Source organism: Aquila chrysaetos, chromosome 1 (genome assembly GCF_900496995.4).
Source record: "Aquila chrysaetos chrysaetos chromosome 1, bAquChr1.4, whole genome shotgun sequence".
Classification (NCBI taxonomy): domain Eukaryota; kingdom Metazoa; phylum Chordata; class Aves; order Accipitriformes; family Accipitridae; genus Aquila; species Aquila chrysaetos.
The window spans coordinates 19353220-19368119 of record NC_044004.1 but is presented as its reverse complement, the minus strand read 5'-3'; the positions used below and the strand labels follow the sequence as shown (position 1 = coordinate 19368119).

The window sequence follows — 14900 nt, the reverse complement described above, 5'->3', positions numbered from 1 at the left end:
GAGGCATAATATCTTATGATCTTTCTCAAAGTATTTTTTCCAGGTGCCAAAGAAAACGAAATACATAAAAATCAAACTGGCAATCTGATTAAATTAGTTTGAAATGAGCTTGGTGAGTTAGTTCAGAATAACAAATTTATATTCTGATGAAAGAACAGTTGAAGGAGTGAAGAGACTGCTGACTCTAATTTAATTGTAAGCCTCAATTCAAGAACTTCTCTCCTGTCCATGAAATCAGATTACCCGTCTTAACCTTAAAAACAGATTGTATATCACTGTGATTTTTCTCAAAACAAACTGAAGCTCCCTCCTAATGTTCTACTGTTCTTTGTGAATGCCAAATTTGTTCTCCTTTCTCCCAGCACACTTTGGAACTTTGCCAACTCTAGAGGTTTAAGAGTGACTCTCACTCAGAATCATAGGTGAGAGAATTTTCTGTATCTTGTCTGTTCTGAAAAATTCTTTTTAATAGATTTTTCAACTAATCTTAGTTAAGCAAATTTGTTTTATTTTGTGCTGGAAGGTACTGAAGTGTGGGGGTTTTTTGGTTTTTGGTTGGTTTTTTTTTGCAGTTCCATTTGTTACCATTATGGAAATAGAACCCTAGTAAATTGTAACGGCATCCAAACAGAACTACATTTTCTTGCTATTCTTATTAATAAATGAAAATGTTGCTCCTCAGATGTTATTTGAAATACTGCCATGCTTTAACAGTCCAAGGTTCTATTTCATGCTTACTCCTTGAGTAACGTTTTGACGGGTGGATTCAGAAAACTAGAATGATGCTAAAGAGCTGTTGAATTCTATTTGAGTTATCAACTATCTATTCCAGTGAAGCAGTAATCATAGAATAACAGTCTGGTAGGAACATCTGGGTGTCATTTGGTCCAACTACCTGCTCGAAGTTTGATCAGCCTCACAAGTCAGATCATACTGCTCCAGGTCATACTCAGTCAAGCTTTGAGTATCTCCAAGGACCAAGATTACACAGTCTCTCTGGGCAGTATGTGACCACTTTCATCAGAAATTTTTTCCTGTATCTAACCAGAATTTTCCATGCTGCTGATAATGTCCATTGCCTCTCATCATTTCACGGCTTATCTCCAAGAAGAGTTTGACTCAGTCTTCTTTATACTGTCCCAGAAGGTATAGCTCAATATAATAATGAGATTTCTCCCATCTTCCTTTTCTTCTTAAAGATGAACAAACCCAGCTTTTTCAGTCTCAGACAGTGTGTGCTTCAGCCTGCTAATCATCCCAGTGATCTGTTAGACTTGCTTCATCCAGTATGTCAGTGCCTTTCTTGTACTGGGGAGCCTCAAATTGAAGGCATTTCTGCAGAGGTGGTCTTACAGTGCTGAACAGAAGGGAATAATCAGGTCACCTGCTTGCTGTGGTTTTTGTTAGTACAGCAAAATGTGGCCTTGGGCTGCAGGCTACACTGCTGACTTGTGGTCAACTTTTGTCTACCAGTACCCTCAAGTGGGTTCTTTGGTTGCTTTCTATTCAGTCCTTTGCCCAGCCTGTATTGTTGCACACATGGGGTGGTTCTATCCCAGATGCAGATCTTTTCACGTTTTCTTTGCTAAATTTCATGATGTTTTATCAGCCCGTTTCTCTAGCTCACCAACATCCCTCTGAATATCCTCCAATCTATTGATCAGTTTCTTCAGTCTATAGCATCATCTGCAAACTTGCTGAGGCCACTTTCTGTAATGTTCTAGGGGTTGCTGCAGAAGATAATAATCATAACTGAAACACACAGTTGTTCTACATGCTATATAAGTATTTTAAGAAAAAGAAAATGGTGTGTGTCTATAAGCTGCTAACTTCTCTGTATATTCAGCATATATGAAGTTTAAGTGTTCTATAAGATGTGTGACTGCATTTATAAAGGTGAGCTAGAATAGCAGGTAATTGTGGAAGAAAGCCTGGAACATGAGATAAATAATTGGAGAGTCGGGGTTGTGGTGGGGGAAAGGGATTTTTTTTTTTTTTCCAGAAGGTTGCTGTTACTTCTTTATTTCGTGTTTCCTCTTTCCCCTGCCCCCACAAAATGAAGACATAAGGTGGACTAATGTTAATTTTGTTTTTGTTGTCAGGACTTGACAGGAGCTGAATTATATACACAGCCAGCTGATCTTTTGCATCCAGTAATTTATGCCACTGCCATGGTTTTGCTAATGTGCCTGTTGATGATCATAGTCAGTTACATATACCATCACAGGTATGAATCAAAATTACTAGACTAAAAAAATTAGTTTCATAGTGCTTAGGACTACTTTTTATTTTTTGATAGGAACATGATATAGTAATCTGCATTTGGTTTGGGGTTTTCTTTCTATAAAATTTGTTGATGCAAACTAACAGTTAAGCAAGTAGCTATTTCATCTGTTCTTGAGGATGACAACTTAGCTCTCATAACCACGTATCTCTTTGATTCTTCACTTTTGCTTCATGATGAAAGAAGAGACCACTCAAGGATGATGGTAGAATTTAACAAACTGTTCAGGCTTTTACATTTCTATTGATGTGAAAGCTTGAAGCCTAAAATTTTTGAATCAGGCCCCAAATAGTTGTGTAAAGCTAGTTAATAGGAGGGTGTTTTAATTTCTTGTGATGAAGACCAGAGATTATATTTGATTACAAAGTACGTGGTAGTCAAACAATCATTAACAGTAATTGTATCTCATTTATCACAAGTGTATCTTGCTAGTTTCTGAAAGACAATAATGCAGCAGTGTTTTATGTTGTCTGATTTGTTTCTTTTAACAGTGTGATCAGGATCAGTGTAAAAAGCTGGCATATGCTAGTTAACCTGAGCTTTCATATTTTCCTGACATGTGTGATGTTTATTGGAGGCATAACTCAGACCAGGAATGCCAGCATTTGCCAAGCAGTAAGTAAGCATGCAAACACTTGAAAAAATCAGTTACCAGTTTCATACTCCTGTATATGTATAGGCTGCCCTTGCCTCCTACAGAACAGTAGTACTGTACAGGCATTTTCATCAGAATGTAAAATTTAGACAAAAAAATCAATCTTTCTTTTTTTACCTTAAAAATTTCTGTTGTGTTTTCATCCAGCCATGAAGATAAAACTAGTTCATTACTTGAAAATTGGAAAAGTATTTCAGAAGTGCAACGAATTTTTTTGCCCAAAATGCTATCACAAAAGAATAAGTTTTACCTGTTTGTTTTATTTTTGAGACTTATTGTATTGTTTTATAAGGCTGTATGTGGCCTTTACAGACCGTGTGAGAACTCATTTCCACAGGTATTAAAATATTTCTTTCCATTTGCTCAGTATAATGTAAAGGGAGGAGAGAGAAGTGTTTCAAGTCAAAAACCCATGCTTTCTCTAAACAAACATCACTATTGAGACTCCTCTTTTATAACGATTTGTTCTTCTAAGATTTGGCCATCTCTAATTCTGTTGCAGTGGTTCAGTATAATAACAGTTGTCACTTTGGAATAGTATCAGTGAAATTTTTTAGATGTTTTCTTTTTTCATCCAGTGACTTATAATAGTTTCTAATCCCTCACCATAATATTCCATAATGCTTTTTGTTTGAGTTTACGTAGAATCATAGAGTAGCTTGGGTTTGAAGGGACCTTAAAGATCATCTAGTTCCCATCATCCATGGGCAGGGACACCTTCCACCAGACCAGGTTGCTCAAAGCCACATCTAACCTGGCCTTGAACACTTCCAGGGATGGGCCAGCCACCACCTCTCTGGGCAACCTGTTCCAGTGCCTCACCACTCTCACAGTGAAGAACTTCTTCCTTTTATCTAATCTAAGTCTAACCTCTTTCAGTTTAAAGCCATTACCCCTTGTCCTGTCACTACATGCCCTTGGAAAAATTCCCTCCCTGGCTTTCCTGCAGGCCCCCTTTAGGTACTGGAAGGCTGCTATAAGGTCTCCCTGGAGCCTTCTCTTCTCCAAGCTGAACAACCCCAACTCTCTCAGCCTGTCTTCACAGGGGAGGTGTTCCTGATCATCTTTGTGGCCCTCCTCTGGACTCGCTCCAACAGGTCTATGTCCTTATGTTGGGGGCCCCAGAGCTGAATGCAGTACTGCAGGTGGGGTCTCGTGAGAGCGGAGTAGAGGGGAACAATCACCTCCCTCGACCTGCTCATCACGCTTCTTTTGATGCAGCCCAGGATATGGTTGGCTTTGTGGGCTGCAAATGCACACTGCCATGTCATGTTGAGATTCTCATCAACCAACTCCCCCAAGTCCTTCTTCACAGGGCTGCTCTCAATCCATTCTCAGCCCAGCCTGTATTTGTGCTTGGGGTTGCCCCGACCCATGTGCAGGACCTTCCACTCAGCCTTGTTGAACTTTGTGAGGTTTGCATGGGCCCACCTCTCAAGCCTGCAAAGGTCCCTCTGGATGGCATCCTTTCCTTCCAGCGTTGTTGACCGCACCACACAGTTTGGTGTTGTCGGCAAACTTGCTGAGGGTGCACTCAATCCCACTGTCCATGTTACCAGCAAAGATGTTAAACAGCACCCAGTCCCAATACCGACCCCCGAGGAATGCCACTTCTCACTGGTCTCCACTTGGACATCGAGGCATTGACCGCAACTCTTTGAGTGTGACCATCCAGCCAATTCCTTATCTACCGAGTGGTCCATCTGTCAAATCCATGTCTCTCCAATTTAGAGGCAAGGACGTTGTGCGGGACAGTGTCAAATGCTTTGCACAAGTCCAGGTAGATGATGTCCATTGCTCTTCCCTTATCCACCAACACTGTAATGCCATTGTAGAAGGCCACCAAATTTGTCAGGCATGATTTGCCCTTACTGAAGGGCTGTCACCAATCACCTTGTTTTTCTCCATGTGCCCTAGCGTAGTTTCCAGGAGGATCTGCTCCATGATCTCGCCGGGCACAGAGGTGAGACTGACTGGCCTGTAGTTACCCAGGTCTTCCTTTTTTCCCTTTTTAAAAATGGGGGGTATGTTTCCCCTTTTCCAGTCAGTGGGAACTTTCCCGGACTACTATGACTTCTCAAATATGATGGATAGTGGCTTAGCCACTTCATCCTCCAGTTCCCTCAGGACCCGCAGATGTATCTCATCAGGCCCCATGGACTTGTGCACCTTCAGATTCCTTAGATGGTCTTGAACCTGATCTTCTTCTACAGTGGGCAGTTCTTCATTCTCCCAGTCCCTGCTTTTGGAATTAAGTGTTGTGGCTGGAGCACTTGCCAGTGAAGACTGAGGCAAAAAAAGTCATTCAGTACTTCAGCCTTCTCCATGTCCCAGGTAACCAGGTCTCCTGTTTCCTTCTCCAGAGGGCCCACATTTTCCCTAGTTGTCTTTTATCACCGACGTACCTATAGAAGCTTTTCTTGTTGCCCTTGATGTCCCTGGCCAGATTTAATTCTCTCAGGGCTTTAGGTTTCCTAATCTGATCTCTGGCTGCTCAGACAGTTTCTCTGTATTCTTCCCAGGCAACCTGTCTTTGCTTCTGTCTTCTGTAGGCTTCCTTTTTGTGTTTGAGTTTGTCCAGGAGCTCCTTGTTCATCCATGCAGGGCTCCTGGAGTTTTTGCCTGACTTCCTCTTTGTTGGGATGCATCGCTCCTGAGCTTGGGGAAGGTGATCCTTGAATATTAACCAGCTTTCTTGGGCCCCTCTTCCCTCCAGAGCTTTATCCCATGGTACTCTTCCAAGCAGATCCCTGAAGCAGCCAAAGTCTGCTCCCCTGAAGTTCAGTGTAGCGAGCTGGCGGTGCACCCTTCTTGCTGCCCTAAGGATCTTGAACTCTCTACCATTTCATGGTCACGGCAGCCAAGGCTGCCCTTGAGCTTCACATTCCCCACCAGCCCCTCATTGTTGGTTTACAGTAGTTATTATGCTGACGGCTCAAAGTGTTGCAATAAAATATGTCCCTGATCTTTCTCCTACAAATATAGAGAGAATGCTAGTCTGTGTGCATGCATATGCATGTGCACACACAAACATGCAATATGGAGATGAAGAGATAGTTTAAGAAACTGTAATCTTTTTTCTTGCCTTGGAGACAGCAATCCTCCAAGAGAAATTCTGTGGTATGGTTGGATTGTTTAACAGTTGTGCTTTTACTGGTGATTGAAACTTGCAAAAAACCCACCCCCAGTCATCTTAACAGAAACTGAAGTGTCACCTCTTCCATGCACGTGTGCTGTCATTTAAGGGATATATGAAACCTACTTCTTGCAGTCACTTCATCTCAGTGTTGGCTTATAAGTAAGGAAATACAGGACAACCAGATCATGCCTTTCCTTGACAAAACCCCAGGGACTTGGGAATTCCTGGAACTTCTTTTAAGAAAACAATGTTCAGTTTATAAAATAGTGCAGATGCAAAAGGATCTGACAGAGAACCATTTTCTTAACAGTAGTGCCCAGTCAGTCTGTGAGGCTGACTTTGCATTAATGTTTGGGCTGGTTAAATATCTAAAGTATGACACTTCCTTTTTTTTTTTTTTTTTTTCCTTCCATTGTGTTAAAATCACTGATGAGTCTTAGCTGTCTATATTAGCTGCTGTGTAGTTACCACAATGTTTAGCTTGCTGTTCCCTTACTTGTTTCAATTAAAATGTCTTGTATTACAGATATTCAAGAGTTAAGTGTTTTGCAAAATACAGAGTTTCCTGAAGTGTATCATTGATATGTAAACTTAAAAGCAAAGTTCTTCCTCCATTATTGAGTTTTCCTTCCAGCAGAGGCAACTGCAGCTATGTAGCCTTTCCAGACTCAACTGATGGGAAGATGGGTTTGCATAATATACTTCACTTTTTTGAAAACAACAATGACTTGGCATTTAGAGCTGTCATAGTAAAATAAGAGAGTTTTTTCTTTTCTTGGAGAGAGGTTTTGAAAATTCAGGCTTTATGCAAGTTGCGTGTTAAATGATTAATTTTTTAACTTGGTAGAATGGAAATGTTTGGGGGTTCATTTTTTTAATTTTTTTTTAAGGTTGGGATAATTCTCCATTATTCCACTCTTGCGACAGTACTGTGGCTGGGGGTGACATCTCGTAATATTTACAAGCAAGTAACCAAAAAAGCAAAAAGATGTCAAGATCCTGATGAGCCACCTCCTCCACCCAGACCAATGCTGAGGTGAGCCTATTGTTTGTTTCTGCAACTCATTATTTCCCAGGTTGCTATGCTTATATTCTGACCAGAAAAATGTACCTGGTCACTGCTGGTTTTTTGCAAGTGCCTTTCATACAAGATTTTCTTTCCAGGTCTGTAAAGTTCCTTCCAGATTTTTCTGTTCCTCAGCATTATGTTAAGGAGGATGAGGTGAAGGACGATTGATCTTAGCATTTTACTGTTGCAGTTCCTGATTTGTAAATTAAGAAATTGGTAGTGTTTCAGCATCGCCCCTGGTGCTTTGATTAGGACTTTAGATAGCAACACTTCCCATTAAGTTATCATAGAAGAAAGAATTTGGAGAACTGTGTTATCACACAATTAAAAAACACTGCAGTTTAAGTAAATAAAGTTGAATATGTTTTCCAAAGATTGCTTGCAAATAATTTGAAAAATAGGTATCATTTCATTATGAAAGGAAAATAGCGTTCTTTGTGAAGCATTCCTCTTGGAATTTTTATTTCTTAAATCACTGAAATGGGACAAACTAATTATCTGTGAAATTCACTCTATGTGAAATATTTTTAACAGAGAACAGTAACATTGTTCGTGTAGCTTACTGAGCCTCTGAATATTAATTAAAAACTGCTATGCTGAAATTCTCCACAAGGTGGCAGAAGTTGATTAACTTTGATTAGTTATAGGCCAATATTTAGAAAGCTTGATTTTTAAATACAGAGACTGCAGAAAATCAGAAATGCTTTTCTGAATATCATCAACTAAAATTTGCAGTATTACATACAAGCATATAGAAATATTTAATTGGTAAGGTAGAAGGTTAATATTTATACCACTTAAGGGCTGTCTCTGCTTTCCTTAGCTTTCATTATTTTTCTTTTAAGAATAAGTAAATCTGTTGTATTAACTGTAGTATATCATACCCATCACCACCTGTGTGCCTTCCAGCAGGGTACTGAATAGCCCTTTTAACGTCTATTGTGATTTTTCTTTTTTTTTTTTTTTTTTTTTTTTCTTTTTTCTTTATTCCTTTACATTTGTCATAGAGTACTTGCTTTGGAAAATGTTACAGTAAAATTACCAGCCTCATAGGCTCAGCTCTGCATAGATATAAACATGTACATGCCATTTCAAACCTGGACACCTCATCTGTGACAATGGCAGTAACTCTGGAGACAAGTATCAGAACAGAGGAAACATGCTTCATATTTTTCAGATTTTCTCGGTGTCCAACTTCTTGCAGATCAGGGATTTCCTCAGTCAGATAGATGTGTGATGTTTTTGCATGGAACAGCCATAGAAGGACTTTTTTTTTTTTTTTTTTTTAATTCACTTGTCTTTTAAACTTATGTTCAAAACAGAACTACCCATAGTGGCATAGGGCAAAGAGTTTTACAGAAGAGTTTCTTGCTTGTTTGGAACAAGTGATCTACTGTTATCAGGCTCCCTGTTTCTTGAATTTAGAGAGACAAAACAATTCATTCTCTGTTTGCCTCCATGCTGTTTATATTCCTCCTCCATATGCCTTTTCAGAATTAAAAAGGGCCTTTTGCAACAGAAAAAAAAGCCCTGATAAATGTATGTAGGTACTCATTTTTCTCCTTATTTGCCGTATGTAAATTATTCTGCTTTGTGTTCTTTGGGTTTAAAGAAGTCCACCTTGCAGATGATAAGTAGACATGACATTTACGCTGATCTTCAGTTCCTGTAGGTATTTTCTGGAGGTGGACTTCATACCTGTTAAGCTTCCTTCCCCTCTACCGTAGATAAGCTTTATTCTTTATTTTAGGAAAGTCAGTGCATGTGAGAGAATTTTGTTGGTGATGATGATATTCATTTAGTGTGTTAATGGGACCGTGTCACAAATCATGAACAAGGTGGAAAAAGACTTTGAAATGGATCTGGTGTTCTTCAGAAGGCCGCTATAGACTTTAGAGGGGAGGTTTGCTGTGGCTCACAGTAGCCATATTGAGAAGATAATGCAACACTTGGCACTGGTTGGAATTTCTTAACTGTGAAAAACTTTATGCCAAGTATATTGCATTGCCATGCCAGGCAAGAGAGTGTAAAAATAACCGAGGTCCTCAGCTGCCAATCACAACAAGGAAATGGAGTTTGTCTTGCAGAAATGGTATTTTGTTCAGCAGACTCCAAACAAGACAATTTTTTTTTTTTTACATAAAATAACTGCTTTACAAAGAACCTTGCTGAATACCTTAATAATGGGATACTTCGTGTAAACCATGAAATAAAAATACAAATATTTGTATCTTGTAATTTTATTTAAAATAAATACAAATATTTGTATTTCTATAATACAACTACTGAGTGAATGTTCTACTTAAAACCACAACATTTCACTATTTAAATTTTTTTCTGTTACTACTGTAACATCTCTTGCGTACCTATGTCATTAGATTTGTTTTTCTCTTTATGATCGAACTTCTGGAAAAGTTTTAGCTCGTACAGCATTCTGCCCCAAAATCTTAATATTACTGCATCTCCTTCAGCATGCTTTGTATATGTTTTTTAGTTACTGTTCTGTTCATACAGCTTCTTGTTGCATGATAGTTTTGGTTTGTAATTTTGATTCTTAGGAATCGCTGAAGACTTAGACACAGCGACACCCAAGTGCGTGCTTTTTTTTGTGTGTGTTGGTACTTGATATCTTGGTATCGTTCAAGGCCAGTTGTAAACATGTTCCTTCAATACAGCAAAGTGAACTATGGCTGCAAACAATGCATATTGCTTCACTCTGCCACCAGTAGCAATTTGCCTTGTGTAGAACCACCTTCACCCATCTGTTCATGTTTGAGTAGTGGTGCGTCTTTGAGGCAGCGATTTAGTAATTTGTAGTTAAAGATAAATAGAGTAAAATCTGCCACAAAGATCTGTTTCGTCTGGCCAGTTCCTGATTGCTGCATAAATGTACAGAATAAACCAATGACCAAATTTGATCTTTGTAGAATTCAGCAACTAAGTAATATATTTAGTGTACCTAGACTTCCAAGAAAGAATTTATTTGAGACTGTTGTTTTGTGTCTCAAGTGAGACAGCAGTACCTTCTGGTAAATAATCTGAAATGCAGTGGAAAGGTCCAGGACCATCAGAATAGGTGTCTCCTGTTGACAATAACTACCCATCTGTATGTCACAGTAGTAGTTTTCACTGTGTGTTCTGATCTGAATTTGGACTGGACTAGCATAAGATGCAGGACAGAGTGCCATTAATTGGAACAATTGTCAGTAATTATTGATCTGCCACTAATGAATTCAATATGAATTCAATGTGAATTCATAGAATTTGGAATGAAAAGTTAGATATTCCAACAACATATCCCTTGTCCTTGTGAAGGCGTGCAGTTTTCATTAACACCACCACAGGGAAGCAGGAGGTATATACTATGAGGTTACAGAGTCCATTAAAAATGAATAAATAAAAACACCACCAACACCAGCCCCCAAACCCCTCCACACAAAAAGCCCCCATGTAACAAGGGTTCTTATGGCTGATCTTCTGAACACAGTGTCCATAATATTAGGCAAGCTCATCTCTGGAACAAGAAACATACCACTTAGAAGGAAAATAGTAAGTTTCCATATTCTCTTCCAGCAGTTTACAACTTTTGACTGTCAGCTTTTGCTTCTTCCGTCTAACTGTGTATACCTTCATTCAGTGCCTGCGAGGGAGGTGAGCCACTGTGAGAGAGAGGTGGTTTACAACAGGGGAGGGGGAAATGGTAGCGAGGAAGACTTAGAAAAAAATGATATTGCCAAAGCCCAAACCTGATTCACCCTATTTATTTTCTTAAAAAACTTGAATAAATCCTGGAAAGTTTGCATTTCCTTCATGGTGACTGAATAAAATCCATTGCCATTAAGCAACCACTGATATACTGGCTTTACTTTTTAGGTTCTACCTTATTGGTGGAGGGATCCCTATCATAGTTTGTGGAATAACAGCAGCAGCAAACATCCGAAATTATGGCAGCAGACCTAATGCTCCTTAGTAAGTACCACGTAACTTAGAGCTTTGTCATAAGGTTTCATGGATTTGCTTTTCTAAGTACTCATTGCAATTTATTCTTATTCTTCCAGAAAATGTAACATAGCCGAGATCATTTGGAAGTATCATTATGAACTGATAAAGCATAAGTGACTTGTGAGATGTTAATTTTGATTCTTTGGTTTGTTTTTTTTTCCAGTTGCTGGATGACTTGGGAACCTAGCTTAGGAGCATTTTATGGACCAGCTAGCTTTATAATTTTCATAAACTGTATGTATTTTCTCAGCATATTCATACAACTAAAACGTCACCCTGAACGTAAATACGAACTTAAGGAACCTGTTGAGGAACAGCAGCGTCTGGCCACCAATGAACACGGGGAACTGGCTCATCAAGATTCATTGTCGGTGTCACTGGTTTCCACATCTGCTTTGGAGAACGAGCACAGTTTTCAAGCACAGCTGCTGGGAGTGGGCCTTACTTTGCTTTTGTATGTTGCTCTGTGGATCTTTGGAGCTCTATCAGTTTCCCTGTATTATCCCATGGACCTGATCTTCAGCTGTTTTTTTGGGGCAACATGTTTAAGCCTCAGTGCCTTTCTTATGGTGCACCATTGCGTTAACAGGGAAGATGTCAGGCATGCTTGGATAACAACTTGCTGCCCTGGAAGGAGTACATATTCAGTGCAAGTAAATGTTCAGCCCTCCAGTTCCAGTGGAACCAATGGAGAGACCCCTAAGTGCACCAACAGTAGCGCGGAATCTTCATGCACAAATAAAAGTGCATCAAGCCTAAAAAATTCTTCTCAAGGTTGTAAACTAACTAATTTACAAGCTGCAGCAGCTCAGTGCCACCCTACCTCTCTGCCATTGAACACAGGTCCTCAGCTTGATAACAGTCTCACTGAACATTCAGTGGATAATGATATCAAAATGCATGTAGCTCCCTTAGAGGTACAGTTTCGGACAAACGGACACCCAAGTCGGCATCATAAGAACAGAAGCAAGGGACATCGTGCTAGCAGGCTTGCAGTATTGAGGGAATATGCATATGATGTTCCCACAAGTGTGGAAGGAAGTGTGCAAAATGGCTTACCTAAAAGTCGACAAAGCAACAGCGAAGGGCATTCAAGGAGCCGAAGAGCCTATTTGGCATATAGAGAACGTCAGTATAACCAATCCCAACAAGACAGCAGTGATGCTTGCAGTACGCTTCCAAAAAGTAGCAGAAATACTGAAAAAACAGTAGCTACCAACAACAAAAAAGATATTCTAAGGAAACCAATAGCAGTTGAACTTGAAAACCAGCAAAAATCTTACGGCTTAAATTTAGCCATTCAGAATGGACCGCTTAAAAGCAGCGGACAGGATGGACCCTTGCTCACTGCAGACAGTACTGGTAATATTAGAACTGGGTTATGGAAACACGAAACTACTGTGTAGCATTATAATTCATTGCTGGATGAATCCACGTGAACTGTGATTACACATTCCTTAAAGCTATTAACAATTTTAAAGACTGTTTACAAACTCTAGGTACTTTATGCAGGGAGGGAACAAAGATAATCTGCCAAGCAAAAGATTGTACGCCTTATTATCTTTGCTATTCTTACAAAGATGAACTCTTGCTATTTTGTGAAAATTTTTTTGAAGCATCAGTCTTGAGAAATGCAGACCATAACTCTGTACATTTTTATTTTTTAACAGTAACCCTGCAGATGTGTCCACAACACATTTCAAATTTGTATTTAAATGTATAATAAATAGTATTTTCCCCAGCAGCCCAATGTTGCACTTATTTGTTGGGTTTTTTAAAGATTACTGCACTGAATGTCATCTTGATTTTACTACTTTGGTATCTGAAGCTTGTGAGTTTCAGTTACTAAAGAAAATATTTGGTGTCCAAAATAGACAATGCAAATAGCTCAATTAATTGCATAAGGCCTATAATTTCTTTGAAATAAAGCAGCTACATTGTAATGAGATTTTTAGTATACAGGCAACTTGTTTACTCCAAGATCATTGTCTTGTACTTGCTGCATAAGTTATATTTTTAGATGTCTGTGGCTTATTTTAATGCACTTGCACAGAGTTTTAGTTTACTTGGTAATGTTTTTTGATAATACTCTATTTTGCCCTCAGCATTACCTGACTGGGATGGTGTTTTAATTTTTTTTAATCATTTGTAATTGAGAAGGTTATGAATGTTCACAGACAGTGCGTGCCAATTTGCAAAGTTCATCAGTACATACCAGTGAAAACTCATTCAGTTGTAACAGCGTGAAATAATAATAGCGCAGGTGTTTTGATAGGTGGTAATGGGATAATCTGTTAAGAGTATGATCAGTATGCAAAATTGGGGTCTTCAGGTTCAATGTCACTGTACAAGCTGACTCCTGAGAGAGCATTTGGAGTTGTAAGTTCACTTTTACTTACCCGTATGTGACAATTTGCAGAATAATCTTCTCCAATACTATACAGCATTTGTGTTTTTAAAAAAAAAAGTTTCAGTAGCAGAACTATATTAATAAGGTTATCAATTTTAAAAAGCATGTAAATTCTTGCAGTAGATATAGCTAAAACATGCAATCTTTTACAGTAATGTAAACCTTGAAAAATAAAAGTTATAGATAAAGTAAACTAATTTAAATTTAACTGCAATATAATTACAAAAATTAGTGTCAAGATCAAAATGTATGTATGTAAAATGAAATATTATGGAATAGATTATTTGTCATTTATGAGTATAGCTTTTATGCTTAAACTGCTGACACCTCAATGTAAACAAGGTCATATTTTGGGCTGTGTCACGGCTGCTGCTGTGACAAATTTGAGGTTGTAGTTGCAGAGTAATGCTTGGGGTTTTACCAGTTTCCAGTACTGATACCTGTTTTGCTAAAACCACGTGTATTAAATAGCAAAAAATGCTTCTGTATAATCTAGTACTGATATCACAACTTAAATTTAAGCAACAAATGGAATTAGATTGTACATACTTGGCTACTTGGTTACCTAATTCAGACTTGTCACTCGGGTATTTTAGTTAAGTGTATCGGTTGAATACAGGTACAAGTCTAACATTCTCAGTACTCAGATGTGTTAAATAATTTATAATGTGAGGACTCATTCAGGTATGTTTAATTATTGCTTGCAATGTTTACTGCACCTTCTATGAATCAGTTTGATAGTCTGAAATAATCTTGGATGCATTGTACAAGCCTCTCCAGTTGGACAGTGTTGTTAGAATTTGGGTTCTATTTTTGCTGCTTGTTGTGAGTAGTTGGTATTTAAGAACTCTTAAAGCAACATTTTGACAAGTGCATGACTCAGTTGTGATTGCTGTTCTATTTTACTGGCTTCGAGAGGTAGCTTTTAGCTTGTAACTGACCTTACAACTACCCTATGGATAGGCGCTCAAAAAAAAAAAAGGAATTCATAGGTATTACTAAAGGAAAGAATTTAAACTAAATGTCCAAATGTGTAAAATATTTACATTTTAAGCTATTTGACAAGGTATTTAAGCATCTTGGACAATTCACTGCTTTGTGATTGCAGGAAAAAAAGCTGTATGTGGGCTGTTACTTGGTGTAGGGGGGGGTTCCTTTTGGTGGCAGAAATATATTTGGGACCGTCAAAACTGGTGACTTGATCTTATTCCATTCCAAATGCTGCAGGTCTGTCTCTCTTGATTTAGTAATGGATTGAATGAAAACTGAATTGCAGAGAGTAAGAGTAAGGTCATGTGCTAAGAGAAGCACTCATCTCTCTGAGCTGAATTTGTGTATTAC

At 38.6% G+C, this 14900-nt stretch overlaps 1 protein-coding gene across 2 annotated transcripts in view; it reads left to right on the top strand.

Annotated features, from left to right (window-relative positions):
• Positions 1 to 14420, top strand: part of ADGRA3 (adhesion G protein-coupled receptor A3) — a 67811-nt gene extending 53391 nt beyond the window's left edge. Inside the window, exons 15-19 of one of the 2 annotated variants that reach the window (XM_030018644.2) lie at positions 2103 to 2227; positions 2776 to 2899; positions 6969 to 7114; positions 11021 to 11116; positions 11313 to 14420. In XM_030018644.2, the coding sequence (XP_029874504.1) occupies positions 2103 to 2227; positions 2776 to 2899; positions 6969 to 7114; positions 11021 to 11116; positions 11313 to 12555 (1734 nt within the window). In that variant the 3' untranslated portion in view covers positions 12556 to 14420. The remainder of the gene's footprint in view (positions 1 to 2102; positions 2228 to 2775; positions 2900 to 6968; positions 7115 to 11020; positions 11117 to 11312) is intronic. The other variant, XM_041124345.1, reaches the window with a different exon arrangement.
• The last annotated feature ends 480 nt before the right edge of the window (positions 14421 to 14900 follow it).